Source organism: Mercenaria mercenaria, chromosome 12 (assembly GCF_021730395.1).
Source record: "Mercenaria mercenaria strain notata chromosome 12, MADL_Memer_1, whole genome shotgun sequence".
NCBI lineage: Eukaryota > Metazoa > Mollusca > Bivalvia > Venerida > Veneridae > Mercenaria > Mercenaria mercenaria.
The window spans coordinates 815,587-832,412 of NC_069372.1; the positions used below are offsets into that span (position 1 = coordinate 815,587).

Consider the following 16,826-nt stretch of genomic DNA (forward strand, 5'->3'; position numbering starts at 1 on the left):
ATATAAATCCATTTTGATTAAAATCAGGGGAGGTAATCAGATATAAAATAACTCTGGAACCTAGGTGACAGGTGAACTAAAAAATAAAAAATAACATTCTGAAAATCTAATACATCTAGAATTATATTATTTGTTTTGTAATTTCAATAATTATGTTAAACGTTTATGTCTGGTTGATAAATCTGAAATTTTCATATTTTTATGTTCATGTCTGATCACAAGATCTGGAATTTTAATAATGTCTTATCATTCAGAGGAAGTGCCACTATTATGCATTGCATTCAAAATTGTATAGCTGCCACTTTTTTGGTTTAGCGCACCACTCTGTCGGCGCCTTGAGGGCCCATCTAGTTTAATTAAGGAGGGGATGACAAGCAATTCTTCAAGATTCATTTGGTTGCCTGGTCTTCAAGTTTCAAAGAGGTACAGAGCCAGTGCATACCACACTGTGGAGGAAGATGATCACAGGTGGATTGTTGCCCAACAGTAGCTGTATGAACAGCATCACAACAACAATATATTTGCTACAGATTTGGTCAGGGAACATCGGAGGGCTGCCCAGCTCGAAAGTAGACTTTACCAGAAGGAGCAGTAAGAACAGATAAACAGAACAGCAGAGATTTTGAAAATTTATGGGCAGAGAGGATGTGTAAATCCTCCTCTACTAAATGATTGATCTAATAAAGAACAAGAGGGCCATGATGGCACTAGGTCTCTCACCTGTGTAACACGTAACAGTATAAACATATTTTACCTAGTAATTACATGGAAACAAATATTCTGACCAATTTTTAGTTAGATTGGACCAAAAAACATGCCATCTTTAGTGTTAACAAGCATTTTCTTTGATTTGACCTAACTTTTTACCAGACAATAATGATCTAGATACCAACTTGTCCAAGACTTCACGATAACAAACTTCTTACCAAAATTATTATGATAGAATAAAAAATGTGGCCCCTAGGTTGCAAATAATCTTATTCTTGGTTTGACCTGTTGACCTAGTTTTTGACCCCACATGACCCAGATAACAAGAGCTGTCCATAAGACAGCCAAGCTCATCTATTCAAAATATTATCCCAGAAGCAGGAAAATATTACCCAAAAAGGTTAAATATCAAAAGAGTTTTAAGTTCAAAAGCGGACATAATTTGACCAAAATGCATATCAGAGTTATGGAACTTGCTGCTATCAACTAGATTTATAGCCCCGAAGGCACATGTGAAGTTTCAATTCAATATCTGCATTAGTTTTGGAGAAAGTAAGCTGCATGTAAAACTTTAACCAAAATTTTCTAAGTCAAAAAGGGGGTATAATTTACCCAAAATACATGTCAGAGTTATGGGACTTGACCCAGTGAGGTTGGTAATTGATCTACAAAAAGAAAAAATAAGTTTCAAATCTATATGCCTTTTAGTAATAGCTGTATGTACTTGCACGCAAAACTTTAACCAGAATTTTCTAATTCCAAAAGGGGGCATAATTTCGCCAAAATGAAGGTCAGAGTTATGGGACTTGCTGCTATCAACTAGTTTTATAACCCTGAAGACACATGTGAAGTTTCAGTTCAATATCTGCATTAGTTTTGGAGATAGTAACTTGCATGTAAAACTTTAACCAGAATTTCCTAAGTCCAAAAGGGGGCATAATTTGCATAAAATACATGTCAGAGTTATGGAGCTTGACCCAGTGAGGTTGGTAATTGACCTAGAAAAAGAAAAAATAAGTTTCAAAGCTATATGCCTTTAAATGATAGCTGTATGTACTTGCATGCAAAAACTTAACCAAGGTGTGACGCCGACACCGACACCAGGGTGAGTAGAATAGCTAGACTATTCTTTGAATAGTCAAGCTAAAAATCATATGATATTTCATGCAGACAAATATTCTGACATGGTTTCAAGCACATCAAATGAACAAGAGTGTTAACACGCTTTTCCTTGATTTGACTGTGTGACCTAGTTTCTGACCCCATATGACCCAGTTTCAAATTTGGCCTAGGAACCATCAAGATAAACATTTTAACCAAGTTTCATGAAGATAGGGTCAAAAATGGGGCCTCTAGGTTGTTTATTACCATTGCCTTTTATTTGACCTAATGACCTAGTTTTTGACCCGACATGACCTAGTTTCAATCCAGGCCTAGAGATCATCAAGAGAATCATTCTGTGCAAGTCTGTATCAAATTAAAGCATAAATGAAAACTGTATGGCTGAAAAGGCCAAAATAGAAAGTTTTGCACCTTCCAGGAGCAGTAACTCTAGAACCCATGAGGAATCGAGATCTTATTGTGACTTAAGCTGTGTGCAAGTGTGGTTAAAATCAAATATAAAATGTCACTGCTATCATGTTCACAAGGTTAAAATTACCACATTTTGGCTCTTTTAGGGGTCAATCAGGGGCTGTAACTCCTGAACCTATGATTGGATCTGACAGATTCGTCATGGAATCCCAAATTTATTAATGTTGAAGATATTTAGTATCAAAGTTTGCTTAATAATAATCAAATCAAACCATAAGTAAGTCTCTATATGGCTGCAAAAGCCAAAGTAGCAAATTTTGAACCTTTAAGGGGCCTTATCTCTGGAACCCATGATGGGATCTGGCCAGTTTTCGGAAGGAGCCGGGGTATTATGCCAATACAAGTTGTTTGCAATGCAACATATAAAGTAGTATAGGACTGCTTTTTTCCAGCGGCGCCATTTGATGTCATCAGACTGGCAGTCCTTTTTCTACTTATGTGGTTATGTTTTACAATAAATACACAAAAAAAGATGTTTGCTCTACAGAATGTTCAAATGAAAAACACAGATATGGTGATTTTGTTACTACTTATTTCTAAGAAAATATATACTCTGGCACTGGATTGTGTTTGTGTTAATATGTTGTTCGTTTCATTTAATGCTTAGATAAACTTAGAGATGCTTCTGAGAAAAGCACATGTCTCCCACAACTGCCTTGTTTGTCTGGATGGCCTAGACAATTGGATCCAATCAGTAATTCAAGCGCCATAATTCAAAAGTGCTGAGTTATCGAACCTGGCAAAGGTCTTATGATCAAATACATTTTGTTTAAGTTTGGTGAAAATCGGATGAGAAATGTTTGACTTAGGAGTGCAGACAAGCTTTGTGACAGACAGACACATGGACACACAGGAGTACATCAATAAGTCTCCCACACCACACATAATTACTATACAAGTAAACTTGTTTGTTTTGATTTTGTAAAGTAAGGTCTGACTATCAAGGTCACAGTGTGTTTTTTCTTTTCAAGGTGTAGTTTTGTTTAAACTAGACTCCTTAAACCTTGGTGTGAACCTTCAATAGAAAGCACCAATAGTTCTCAGAAATATCGAAGGGAAGTTACGTCAGTTTTGGGACATTTTCAAAGTGAGAAAGGGAGCAGTTCAGTCAAAACAAGCCACTTACATGGACCTGGAATGTGGTATATGGAACTTGTCTCATCATTCTAACAAGAGGACCATGATGGTCCTGAATCGCTCACCTATCCCCACATGACCCAGTGTTGAACTGAGTATGACGTCATTATTTCTATTATTTGACATAGTGACCTAGTTTTTGAGCACATGTGACCTAGATATCATCAAGATAAACAATTCTGATCAATTTTCATGAAGATCCATTGAAAAATATGGCCTCTAGAGAGGTCACAAGGTTTTTCTATTATTTGACCTAATGGCCTAGTTTTTGAAGGCACGTGACCCACTTTTAAACTTGACCTAGATATCATCAAGGTGAACATTCTCACCAATTTTCATGAAGATCTCCTGAAAAATATGGCCTCTAGAGAGGTCACAAGGTTTTTCTATTTTTCGACCTACTGACCTAGTTTTTGACCGCACATGACCCAGTTACAAACCTGATCTAGATATCATCAAGCTGAACATTCTCACCAATTTTCATGAAGATCCGTTGAGAAATATGGCCTCTAGAGAGGTCACAAGGTTTTTTCTATTTTTAGACCTACTGACCTAGTTTTTAACCCCACGTGACCCAGTTTCGAACTTGACTTAGATATTATCAAGGTGAACATTCTGACCAATAATCATGAAGATCTCATGAAAAATATGGCCTCTAGAGAGGTCACAAGGTTTTTCTATTTTTAGATCTACTGACCTAGTTTTTAAACCCACGTGACCCAGTTTCGAACCTGACTTAGATATCTTCAAGGTAAACACCCTGACCAATTTTCATGAAGATCCATTGAAAAATATCGCCTCTAGAGCGGTCACAAGGTTTTCCTATTTTTAGACCTACTGACCTAGTTTTTGACCGCACGTGACCCAGTTTCGAACTTGACCTAGATATCATCAAGATGAACATTCTGACCAATTTTCATGAAGATCCATTGAGAAATATGGCCTCTAGAGAGGTCACAAGGTTTTTCTATTTTTAGATCTACTGACCTAGTTTTTGACCCCACATGAACCAGTTTCGAACTTGACCTAGATATCATCAAGGTGAACATTCTGACCAATATTCATGAAGATCTCATGAAAAATATGGCCTCTAGAGAGGTCACAAGGTTTTTCTATTTTTAGATCTACTGACCTAGTTTTTAACCCCACGTGACCCAGTTTCGAACTTGACCTAGATATCATCAAGGTGAACATTCTGACCAATTTTCATGAAGATCCATTGAGAAATATGGCCTCTAGAGAGGTCACAAGGTTTTTCTATTTTTAGATCTACTGACCTAGTTTTTGACCCCACATGAACCAGTTTCGAACCTGACCTAGATATCATCAAGGTGAACATTCTGACCAATATTCATGAAGATCTCATGAAAAATATGGCCTCTAGAGAGGTCACAAGGTTTTTCTATTTTTAGATCTACTGACCTAGTTTTTAACCCCACGTGACCCAGTTTCGAACTTGACCTAGATATCATCAAGGTGAACATTCTGACCAATTTTCATGAAGATCCATTGAGAAATATGGCCTCTAGAGAGGTCACAAGGTTTTTCTATTTTTAGACCTAATGACCTAGTTTTTGACCCTACGTGACCCAGTTTCGAACTTGACCTAGATATCATCAAGGTAAACATTCTGACCAATATTCATAAAGATATCATGAAAAATATGGCCTCTAGAGAGGTCACAAGGTTTTTCTATTTTTAGACCTACTGACCTAGTTTTTGAACCCACGTGACCCAGTTTCGAACTTGACCTAGATATCATCAAGGTGAACATTCTGACCAATTTTCATGAAGATCTTATGAAATATATGGCCTCTAGAGAGGTCACAAGGTTTTTCTATTTTTAGACCTACTGACCTAGTTTTTGAAGGCACGTGACCCAGTTTCGAACTTGACCTAGATATCATCAAGATGAACATTCTGACCAACTTTCATAAAGATCCCATGAAAAATGTGACCTCTAGAGTGGTCACAAGCAAAAGTTTACGGACGCACGGACGACGGACACCGCGCGATCACAAAAGCTCACCTTGTCACTTTGTGACAGGTGAGCTAAAAACCTGTTTCAAAGTTCAAAATGGCATCTGTTTGCATTCAAAAGGTATCAAGGAAAACAGTTCTGAACTGACAGGACATTGTAAGATAGGACAAAGTGATTTCTATATAGCCACCACTCCAAAAATAAACTTTGGCGAGGATTCAGTAATTCAATATACTGTATAATTATTGCTATTCACTGGGACTAATTTTCATGGATTTCACGGATGAGTGAAACCATGAAATTAAATACTGTAAAATCATTTAATTTTGTGGGCACGAAATTTCGTGGTTTTGGTAAAGACAGCAATGTCTTAGGGATATGAATTTGGATTTCAACTTTTGAACATAAAATGAATGGGAATCACCTTGTTCGTCTGGATTAAATTTCGTAGACTGACTCAACCACATAATCCACAAGGATTAATCCCTCACAAATATTAATGATTTCACAGTGCTAACAAACCAGTAAAACCATCAAAAATTGAAATCCACAGAATAATATTTCCATTAAACAGCTATTTTGACCTAAACCCCAAAATTTTGTACCTATGAAATTAAATGATTCTGCAGTAATTTACCATCTGAACCCAGCCTGGGATTTATTAAAAAACTAAATGCCTGAAAATATACATTCTTAAGTCTGAAATGTTCTTTATCAATGTAGTTACATAGGGAAGGTTTAGTAGCTGAAAGCCTAAAAGCAGGCACAGTCTTGAAAAATCCCAGGCAAGTTTACCTTCTAGCAAATGTTTCATTTGGTAAATTACTGGGTCAGCAATATGCATTACTGTAAAGACTTAAATTACAGAACAAATATCTACAATTTCTGGCTTTGTAAAACCATCTCCAAAGCCAATAGCTTCCTGTAAGTCTGGTATATTATCACACATAGGGCATTTTTTATTTCTCACACTAGAGGCCCTCATCCATAGTATCAAATTAAACCTTTCTCCCGCTGTTATCGGTGAAGCTCCATGCATGTGTTGTCCTCTGTGAAGAAACCCAAATGTAGGTTTGTGCTCAATCTCTTTCCAGTGATCCACAGCATCATATTCAGTCCTCATAGCACCGAAATAAAGATTACCTCCAGCATAGGAGTCTTTAGGTGAAAGGGCTATATTTAGTGTCACCTCTGCATTATCGTAGTGACAGTCAAGATCAATGTCCTCCCCTACCTTGTATTGCACAACAAATACCTTGTGGGAGTCCAGCTCACCACCTCCTTGGTCCGGGTACAGTAGTCTCGTGACTGGCACCAGATACTGCTCCCTCAGTGTTGAGAAGAATGGATCAAACCCAAGCTCATCAAGAAGAACCTGTAAATAAACATGTATACTTCATATTGTAAAAGCACATATTTTTGCTTGGTCAAAATTTTGCAAATTAAAAAAATTTGTGTATGTTCATGAAGTCTGGATGTCTCTAAATTATTTTTGTAGCATGTGTAAATGTTGAGTTCTGCTTAACCAGGGGCTAGAGGGCATGGACTGCAGCATGCATTTCCACTACAATGAACAGGCTCAATCAAACCGAGCCTGCAACATTTTCCTTTCTGTTGTGTTGAGCAACCTGAGGAGTTTCCACTTTTTTTATTTGAATATTAACGAAACTGTAAGAATGGCATCATACTTGAATTTGACAACACAATCAGTTCATATCTCATCTTTCATACTGTTGAAAAACAGCGTTAAACCCAAAACAAACAAACAAATATCTTTCATAAACTTAATAATAAAGTGTGAAGTGTTTCACACATAGGGTATGTTCAACCATTTCAAAAATAACAAACCTTGTTGCCATAATCAATTAACTTTTAGCATGCTGGCGGCAAGTGATTCTGTCTTTGCGACCAGTAAACACCAAGACCAGCCTGCACGTCCTTGCAGGCTGATTTTGGTCTGCTCTGTTCGCTATTTAGTCAGTAAATTTTCAGTAAAAATCCCTATGAATAATTCTTTTTTTCTTTTGTTGGATTTAACGTCGCACCGACACATTATTATTATTATACCAGATTTATATAGCGCCCTTTTCATAATCAATTTCACGTTCAAAAGGGCATTACATAGATCAAATGCAGCCACACAGGGTGCATAATTCATCCACTATTAGTACAGACACAGAGCGATCTGACCAGAGGGACAAAGTGAGACAAAGGCCCCACGACAGAGAGATCAGAAATCAGATACAGGCTTGTCCGGCTAACTTAGCCTAGCTCATTGCGAATAGACAGCCTGGTTCTTTAACATGCCCAGTGTATAGCACTGACACACGCAAGGATTGCCTGGGTTCCTGACCAGTACACCTCTAGTTGGGTGGGAAACACTGAAAAGCGTTTCTGAAAATTCCCGAGAAGCTGCCAGGGATCGAACCCCCGACCTCAGGATTGGAAGGCCAGTGTGCAAACCACTGAGCTATCCGTCCACACATGATAGGTCATATGGCGACTTTCCAGCTTTTAATGGTAGAGGACGACCCCAGGTGCCCCTCCGTGCATTATTTCATCACGAGCGGGCACCTGGGTAGAACCACCGACCTTCCGTAAGTCAGCTGGATGGCTTCCTCACATGAAGAATTCACGCCCCGAGTGAGGCTCGAACCCACATCGATGAGGGCCCTTTGAATAAGAAGTGGTACTGCCCAAATTGAATGATGGAACAGTTATTTTTAGAAATTTAGCAGGGTAAAGGTTAATGACTGATGATGTACTTACCCCATATTTATTCATAGTATTAGGCCTGCCTTTTGGCAAATCACTCTGTTCAAAATGCTGCACCTCCTCTAGGAACATTCTGCAAAATTCTTCAGTGAACACAGGTATCATATAGCCTCTGGAAACTATAAAACATTGGGAAAATGTGATAGATTTACTAAATTGCATGTTACTCTTCTGCCAATAAAACTTTAAAATGGCCCATAGTTTAGAAATTTGATATTACAGCTCTGCTGTAAGAACTTATCAAAGATATCCAACGCTCGTCTTTCACTTAAATATTAAAATTCAAATAATTATAAATTTAGTGTAGAGTTAGCTCATTTTTCACTTAAATATTAAAATTTTAATATAAATTTATTGCAGAGTTAAATTCATGATTCAATGTCATTTAGTCTGTGTTTGTTCACAGGAGAAAACTCCTGAGGATATTCAAATTTTGTATAGTTATGTCCCTTTTCGTCTTGCTGAAAAGTAATTTAGGCATCTCTTGCAAGCTATCACAGCTAATAACAGTAGAGTTACTGTTTTGTCTGCACACAACCAACAAAACTCATTTAGTCTCTACCCGAAGACAATTAGGTATCATTTTCATGAAAATATCAATGATTCCAGTATTTCTTACTGGAAACATCAACAATGAGTTTTCAGTGCACATCCAATAATAGACGAAAAATTTATTTTTTCACAAAAGTACAACTACAAAGAAGATGAGAATAAACAATTAATAGAATTAATTGGCTTGTTCGACTTAATTCCATATAAAATATTAGGAGGCAAGTCAGGTCAGGCGTTTGTATCAAATCTGGCTATCTCGTTTGAGGTCAATTTTTACAGACATTATTATTAAACAATCAGGGGTGTAACTGTTTCAAGTTATCGCAGTTTATAACCCATTTGAGTTAGTGCTTAAACTTTCATAACTTGTTTCAGTTATCACAAAATATTACAAATCCCTCCTGTGCCAATTCCTCATTTTGAATGAGACTAATGCAATTATTTCCTGAATCCTTGAACTTTTTCCTTTCCAGCTTTGCAGTAAAATTTTTTTACGCAACACTGATAAAGAATTACAAGAATTACGCAAAAGTTTTAAAGCTATAAAACTCTTAACATCCCATTATGCTTATCAGGTCATGATCAGACTAAAAGAGAATTTGATTAACCACAGTTTGCTACTAATTTCACTTTAAAGGTCACTTTGTAAGAACAGCAAAAAGACTTTTTTTGAATAACTTACCAGAGTTAACTATATTTTATAACTACTACAGGTTATAAAATGCTTGAAAAAGTAACTGAAATAGGTTACATAACTTAAAGCAATTATACCCCTGACTGTTAAATGTATCAAAACTAGAAATGTGTCCATGGGACACAGATGCCCCCTACTACATGACAAAGGACACAAATTTTTTCCTAGGTCAGGGGCCATAACTCCTACAATACTGAATGAATCCGGAAGCGAAAGCCCAGGTGCACAACCACGATTGCTGACCAACATTCCTTTAAACTTTGGTGACTCTAGGTCAAATATTTTTGGAGCTATGCGCGACACAACATTAAAATGACCAATTTTTAACTAAGTCAGGGGCCATAACTCCTACATGACTGAATGAATCCGGACGCGAAACCCCAGGTGCACAACTGCACATGCTGACTCACATTCCTGTAAACTTTGGTGACTCTAGGTCAAATACTTTTGGAGCTACCCGTGACACAACATTAAAATGATAAATTTTTAACTAAGTAAGGGACCATAACTCCTACACGACTGAGTGAATCCGGACGCAAAACCCCAGGTGCACAACTGCACATGCTGACTAACATTCCTGTAAACTTTGGTGACTCTAGGTCAAATACTTTTGGAGCTACGCGCGACACAACATTAAAATGATAAATTTTTAACTAAGTAAGGGGCCATAACTCCTACATGACTGAATGAATCCGGACGCGAAACCCCAGGTGCACAACTGCACATGTTGACCAACATTCCTGTAAACTTTGGTGACTCTAGGTCAAATACTTTGGAGCTACGTGCGACACAACATTAAAATGACCAATTTTTTACTAAGTCAGGGGCCATAACTCCTACACAACTGAATGAATCCGGACGCAAAACCCCAGGTGCACAACTACACATGTTGACCAACATTCCTGTAAAGTTTTGTGACTCTAGGTCAATACTTTTGGAGCTATGCGCGACACAACATCAAAATGACCAATTTTTTGCAAAGTCAGGGGCCATAACTTCTACACGACTGAATGAATCCGGACAAGAAACCCCAGGTGCACAACTACACATGCTGACCAACATTCATGTAAAGTTTTGTGACTCTACTTCAAATACTTTTGGAGCTACGCGCGACACAACATTCTCGGAAGGACGGATGGAAAACGGACGGATGGACAAGGGCAAATCTATATGCCCCCCCCCCCCCCAAAAGTGGGGGCATAAAAATGCATTTTGCTAAAAAAAAGCCACTAAGGCCTCTGTATGCCTCAACTAAGTTATGGCACTGATTACATCATCTCCTTCCAGATGTGACTTAAATACACTTGATCAAGGCAACAGTTGAACTATTAAATTATATTTTGAATATATTTACTTATATATATTATGTTCTTTCATGCGCTTAACTTATTATACAATGTACTTTTAGATCTGACTTTAATACTAAAATTGAAGATAATATAACGTACTTCTGCATACTTATTATAAATTAATAACACCAATAAGAGGATTATTCACATTTAAGTAGTAGTTACTTTACAACTGTAATTAAAGATGTGCAGGCTGATCTTTTCTGCACTGGCCACAAAGGAAAAATCACTTGCTGCCAGCAGGCTTAAGGTTAATGCCCACAGGAGAAATTATTGCCCTGTTGGCCAGTTGAGATATCTGTCAAAAGCCCAGAACAGATTTTATCTGACTAGATAATGAGAGCCACAAAAGTTGGTCGAAATATGTGAGAAATGATTAATAAAATTTAAAAAGATTACCTAGCCAGGAGCCAGAATACAGTCGGAACTTCGTTAACTCGAACTGGACAGGACCGGCGAAATTTGTTCGAGTTATCAAACAAAATTCATTATACTTTCCGGGACCTGACAGCGTGTTCAAGAGAAGGGTGTGTACGAATTATCTGAGTTCGAGTTAACAACGTTTGAACTGTACTTGTTATACAGTAATAGTTAATTGTTCATATTTTATACAGTGCTTAGCTTTCACATACTATTTCAAACCTATTGCATAGTACTGTTAGAACATAATATTATAAACTTGTTGATTTTATTTTTGCTTTATACATGTACAAATCGTTCATATTTTCAAGCATAATATTATAAACTTGTTGATTTTATTTTTGCTTTATACATGTACAAATCGTTCATATTTTCAAGTATATTTTTCTGTATCTGTTATACCAGACAGATTTCAAAACAGTGAAAGATCTCCAGTATCTCTCCACTGAAGTGTACATGTGCAGGTGACATGCATTGCATTGCTCTTTGTATGCTTATTCTTCTCTTACAATTATTTTTCAGGTGTAAGTTACCAGCCCATGCAAATTTCTGCTTTTCTAAGTGCTATCAATAACAGAAGTAATAATGTCTTTTCCCCTGATGGCACTATGGGAACTCTGAGAGAGATTCAACTCAAAAGCCTTTCTTTCAAACAGGATCAAAGGGTTCCTAAATTGACCAAATGTAAATCAACAGACTTTCCAAAGTCCTTTGATCTCTTGACTACCCATTAACAAGCATTCTCTAGAATAGCTGTATAGCAACATTCTTCCTAGGCCTGTTTTTTGTTCCCAGTAGATAACTCCTGAGCGTATTCAAAATTTGTATAATTATGTCCTTTTTCTTCTCAAAACACTAATCCAAGCAAAGAAAGATTGGTCAGAATACATATTAGGGAAAGGATTAAAACAATTCTAGAAAGATTATCTTCTCTGTAGCCAGACTACATTCTTCAAACAGGTCTGCCAAAAACATGCAAACTTTCTATATAAAGGCAACAAACAGACTGGTTTTAATAATTTAACTATCAAAACTTCTGGTAAATCTAGTTGTATAATAATAATGTAATAAAACTAACTTTCAGTTTCCTGCATATAGTCAAATACACCTTCAAATGTAGCATCAGTGTCTTTACAGTACTGCACAAGATCCAGAAACTTCGGTGACAGGAAACTTTCCTGAAACAGAAAACCCACTTTACTGCAGCATTTCTGATATAAAATGCCTCGTCTGTTTCTCTATCTCCTTTGCCATGACTTTAGTCTGGCTCCCTGGCTGCATGGTTATTTTTTATATATAAATAATGCAAATATTTTATAATAAAATTTTAAGCCTCTAAAATAGCACATTTTATCTGATGGTTGAACCATACAGCCCCTAAGTTCGGAGCCAGGGGCATTAAAAAATATCAATGTAGGAACAACCTGCTGGAGTAACTTCCATCTTTATAATGAATAAAACTTATAATATATGTAAAGAAAAATAAACATAGGGACGGGAGCCAGTCTAGCATGACTTGAAAAGATCTGAAATTTACAAGCCTTTTGAAAAATTTCTACAGATGTTATTAATCCTTGAAACTCATACCAAGAAAATTTGTAAACTTTATGGCCTGAACCCACATGGTGTTAATGATATGTGCCAATCATCCAAAGTTTCCCTCCACTTTAAAAACATCAAGGCTGAGTACAATCTATTATCAGTAGGGCTGGATCAATATACCGGTATATCGATATGAATTGAATATCCATGTTTACACCATGGCTTTCTTCCTGTATGGATATATTCAGTGACACCCCTTTTAACACAAAATAAAATCAAACTTCTTCTTTTCTTATTACTTTACAATAAAATATTCAGAACATAGTTTAGTTATTTCTTTTATCTCATATATCCTGATAATACAGTGCTTTAAGGTATAGTGGATTTTAGGGTATAGAGGATAACTTGGTAAATTTTATATTTAGACTTGAATTATTGTATAAATTTTCATATCATTCTTTTACTTGCATGCAAACCGACACTCTGACATACGGTACATTTTAATTTTTTTCTTTTAGTGTATTTTTCATATGTCATCAAATGAAAATTGAAGCTATCCGGGTATAATCCCCTACTGACTAAATCAGTGTGTATGAAAAAAACATAAAATTAAGTTTGTTTGACCTTTACCGACCCAGTATTTTTACAGTGGGTAGGTAGGTAGGTAAATAATTTTATTATAGTTTAGTTTTTTTAAATGTTTGTTGTCTCAGTAATAAAGTCTATTTATTAATACTTATTGCTTGCAGGGTTATTTTTCGGCCGTTTTTATAGCCGTTATTTGGCTATAAAAAGTATGTATTTTTCGCAAAATGAGTGCAAAAATTCCCAATCTACATTCTGAAAAAAATTTCATCAAAACTGCATAAACATTGACCAAATTATGGACAATTTTGTAATGGAAGTATGTTAAAAGAGGTTATACAATGTGAAACAAGTGTATGAGAAAGTGCTTAAACACATCCTTACTATAACCTATGGGACTAAATATTTCCCAATTCGAAACATTTATGCGTCAAAATTCCCAATTTTGGGGGTATAGGCTATGTTCCCATATTAGCTAGAAAAAACCCTGGCTTGTAGATAATCTCTGAAGATGCTTTGTTAAATGTATGCTTGTAATATGTAAACCCCTAGCCCTATTCATGCACACACAATATGGGCACACACTTAATTTACACATAAGGCAAAGTTCACCAAGTCTTTGAGTATCTTTCATGTCTATACTTTTTCTTTATATATATATCAGAAGTGTTTTCATGGTTGTTTTCTCTACATCTGTGGTTAAAAGCACAAAACAATATAGTATATTTGGCATCTAAACACACTATTGAATTACAGCTTATTTTCAACAAGTGTTTGATGCTTAATTCAATAGATAATAACTTTTAATGAGTTTTAGGAGGTTTTTACAACGGTTATGGCAAGCAAAAGTGATGATTTTTTAGCTTCAAGCTACTTGCACATATTGTTCATGTTACTAAAAACAGAAACAAGATTGGGTTTCCCGACTTCAGAAATTTATTATGCCATTGTCCGGGCAAAAGAAGTACAAGAGTTTTATAGCTTTTTGTCCTGGCATTACAAAATCAAAATATTAAAACTATCTAGCCTGTAATATTTCAACACATTTCCATTCTTGTTAAATTCTTGAAATTCGAAAACTGAGATTTTCTCACTTTGAACAAATGCGTTACAAAACGATCTCTGATTAAAGACATTTTGAAATCAACAACTAAGTCAGTTTATAATATATTTTCACAGATAATTAAATTAGCGGTAATTATAGACTGCAATATCCCAATGGACTTTGAAAATATTTGGGGTGGTACGCAAACTTTAACATGTATTCTAAGTCGAAAAGGGGCCATAATTCAGTCAAAATGCTTGATAGAGTTGCCTCCTCCTTTTTACAGACTGGGGTCATGATGGTAAACAAGTATGCAAAATATGAAAGCAATATCTCAATGGACTTTGAAAATATTTGGGGTGGTACGCAAACTTTAACTTTTGTGTGACGCTCACGTTCACGCCGACGCCGGGGCGAGTAGGATAGCTCCCCTATTCTTCGAATAGTCGAGCTAAAAATGACCAAAGCTATCCTGTACACCCTAAATCGACGCATATGTAAACAATGACATGGAGAGAAAAAACACGAATTTCTATTAAAAGCTGAATGTTTTGAAAAATATAGCTGTTTTCTGTCTGAAATACAGAAAAAACTACTAAGTTTCATTTCTATGAATTGAAAAACTGAAAAAATTAGTTAGCTATCCGCTATACCCTAAAGCACTGTATTCTTGGTGTCTTCTAATCAAGTTTATAACAGATTCAAATCTTGAAAAATGTTATTAAAGCATTTTAATGGCCTATACACACAAAATGTACTAATGTTAAAACTAAATGACGACTACATGATGAAAGGCCGTGCAATATTATTGAACCATTTTCAGAATTTTGTTCACAGAATGTGGTACGATAAAAATACTTCAATTCATGCACACTACAGTTCCTATAGACACTGACAATTATTTGGATAAGTTCTTACACGAGTGTCTACAGCTACAGACTGGTCAAAAGAACTGTGACTATCAAGTGTGATTCTGTAATAACACAAATATAATTTCAGAGTTTTATTTACAAAAAAAAAAAAGTGTGAGAAAAAAAATCACCAAAGCTATCCTGTACACCCTAAATCGACGCATATGTAAACAATGACATGGAGAGAAAAAACACGAATTTCTATTAAAAGCTGAATGTTTTGAAAAATATAGCTGTTTTCTGTCTGAAATACAGAAAAAACTACTTAGTTTCATTTCTATGAATTGAAAAACTGAAAAAATTAGTTAGCTATCCGCTATACCCTAAAGCACTGTATTCTTGGTGTCTTCTAATCAAGTTTATAACAGATTCAAATCTTGAAAAATGTTATTAAAGCATTTTAATGGCCTATACACACAAAATGTACTAATGTTAAAACTAAATGACGACTACATGATGAAAGGCCGTGCAATATTATTGAACCATTTTCAGAATTTTGTTCACAGAATGTGGTACGATAAAAATACTTCAATTCATGCACACTACAGTTCCTATAGACACTGACAATTATTTGGATAAGTTCTTACACGAGTGTCTACAGCTACAGACTGGTCAAAAGAACTGTGACTATCAAGTGTGATTCTGTAATAACACAAATATAATTTCAGAGTTTTATTTACAAAAAAAAAAAAGTGTGAGAAAAAAAATCACCTTTCAGACAGCTGTGTCTCCTATACCTACTAGAAATATCTGATTCAACACACTTTGCTCCCATTTCCATGTGTATGCCACGTGGAGAGTGTTGAGTGTTCTAAAATGCTCACAAGAAAGGAGCATTTTAGGGCACCTGTTGTGCTTTCATGCATGGTCTAAGACCACTCTCTAGTTAATTATACATTGAGCATAGACTGGCTCCAGTCCCTATGTTTGTTCTCTCATATTTCTCATATTACAAGTTTTCTTCATTAACAGCGGAAGTAACTCCAGCAGGTTGTTTCTATTATGACATTTTTTATTCCCTGGTAATTTGGTTTAGCCATCAGATAAAAATGTGCAATTATAGAATGTTAAAATTTACTAATAAAATGTTTACAGTATTTTTATATACTTTAATAACCATGCTGCAAGGGAGCCAGGCTATACTTAGCACTTTAATTTCTTTGTTGGGAGGAACTTTCAGGTGATTGATGTTTTCACTGACCCAGCAATCTTAACTCAAGTATTATCTCCAGTAACATGTGCCAAAAGTTCAAGTTTCAAGGAATGTTAAAAGATTCCTCTGAATATGTGATAAACATAAAATACTTGACTATTTTATTGAAAATCTTTTAATCAAAAGAAGGAATATATTTTGCATACAAATACAACATGTATTTTCTGTATAAACATTTTAATTGCAGAAATAACATCAAAGCAAAATTATTATATTGAAAACAAGAAGGTCATTGACCCTAAAGCACTCACCTGTGTACAAGCTTCAAGTGTGTTTGTTTAAGTACAGAGTTAGGTTTCTTTTATGTTACCTTATATTATA

The 16,826-nt window shown here is 35.7% G+C and overlaps 1 protein-coding gene across 1 annotated transcript in view; it reads right to left on the bottom strand.

Annotated features, from left to right (window-relative positions):
- LOC123534553 (2-oxoglutarate and iron-dependent oxygenase domain-containing protein 2-like) overlaps positions 1-16,826 on the bottom strand; it is a 27,782-nt gene continuing 10,956 nt past the window's right edge. The window contains exons 4-6 of the mRNA XM_053518952.1: positions 12,288-12,387; positions 8,189-8,313; positions 1-6,794 (exon numbers count right to left, since the gene is read on the bottom strand). Of these exons, the coding sequence (XP_053374927.1) occupies positions 6,276-6,794; positions 8,189-8,313; positions 12,288-12,387 (744 nt within the window). The 3' untranslated portion in view covers positions 1-6,275. The remainder of the gene's footprint in view (positions 6,795-8,188; positions 8,314-12,287; positions 12,388-16,826) is intronic.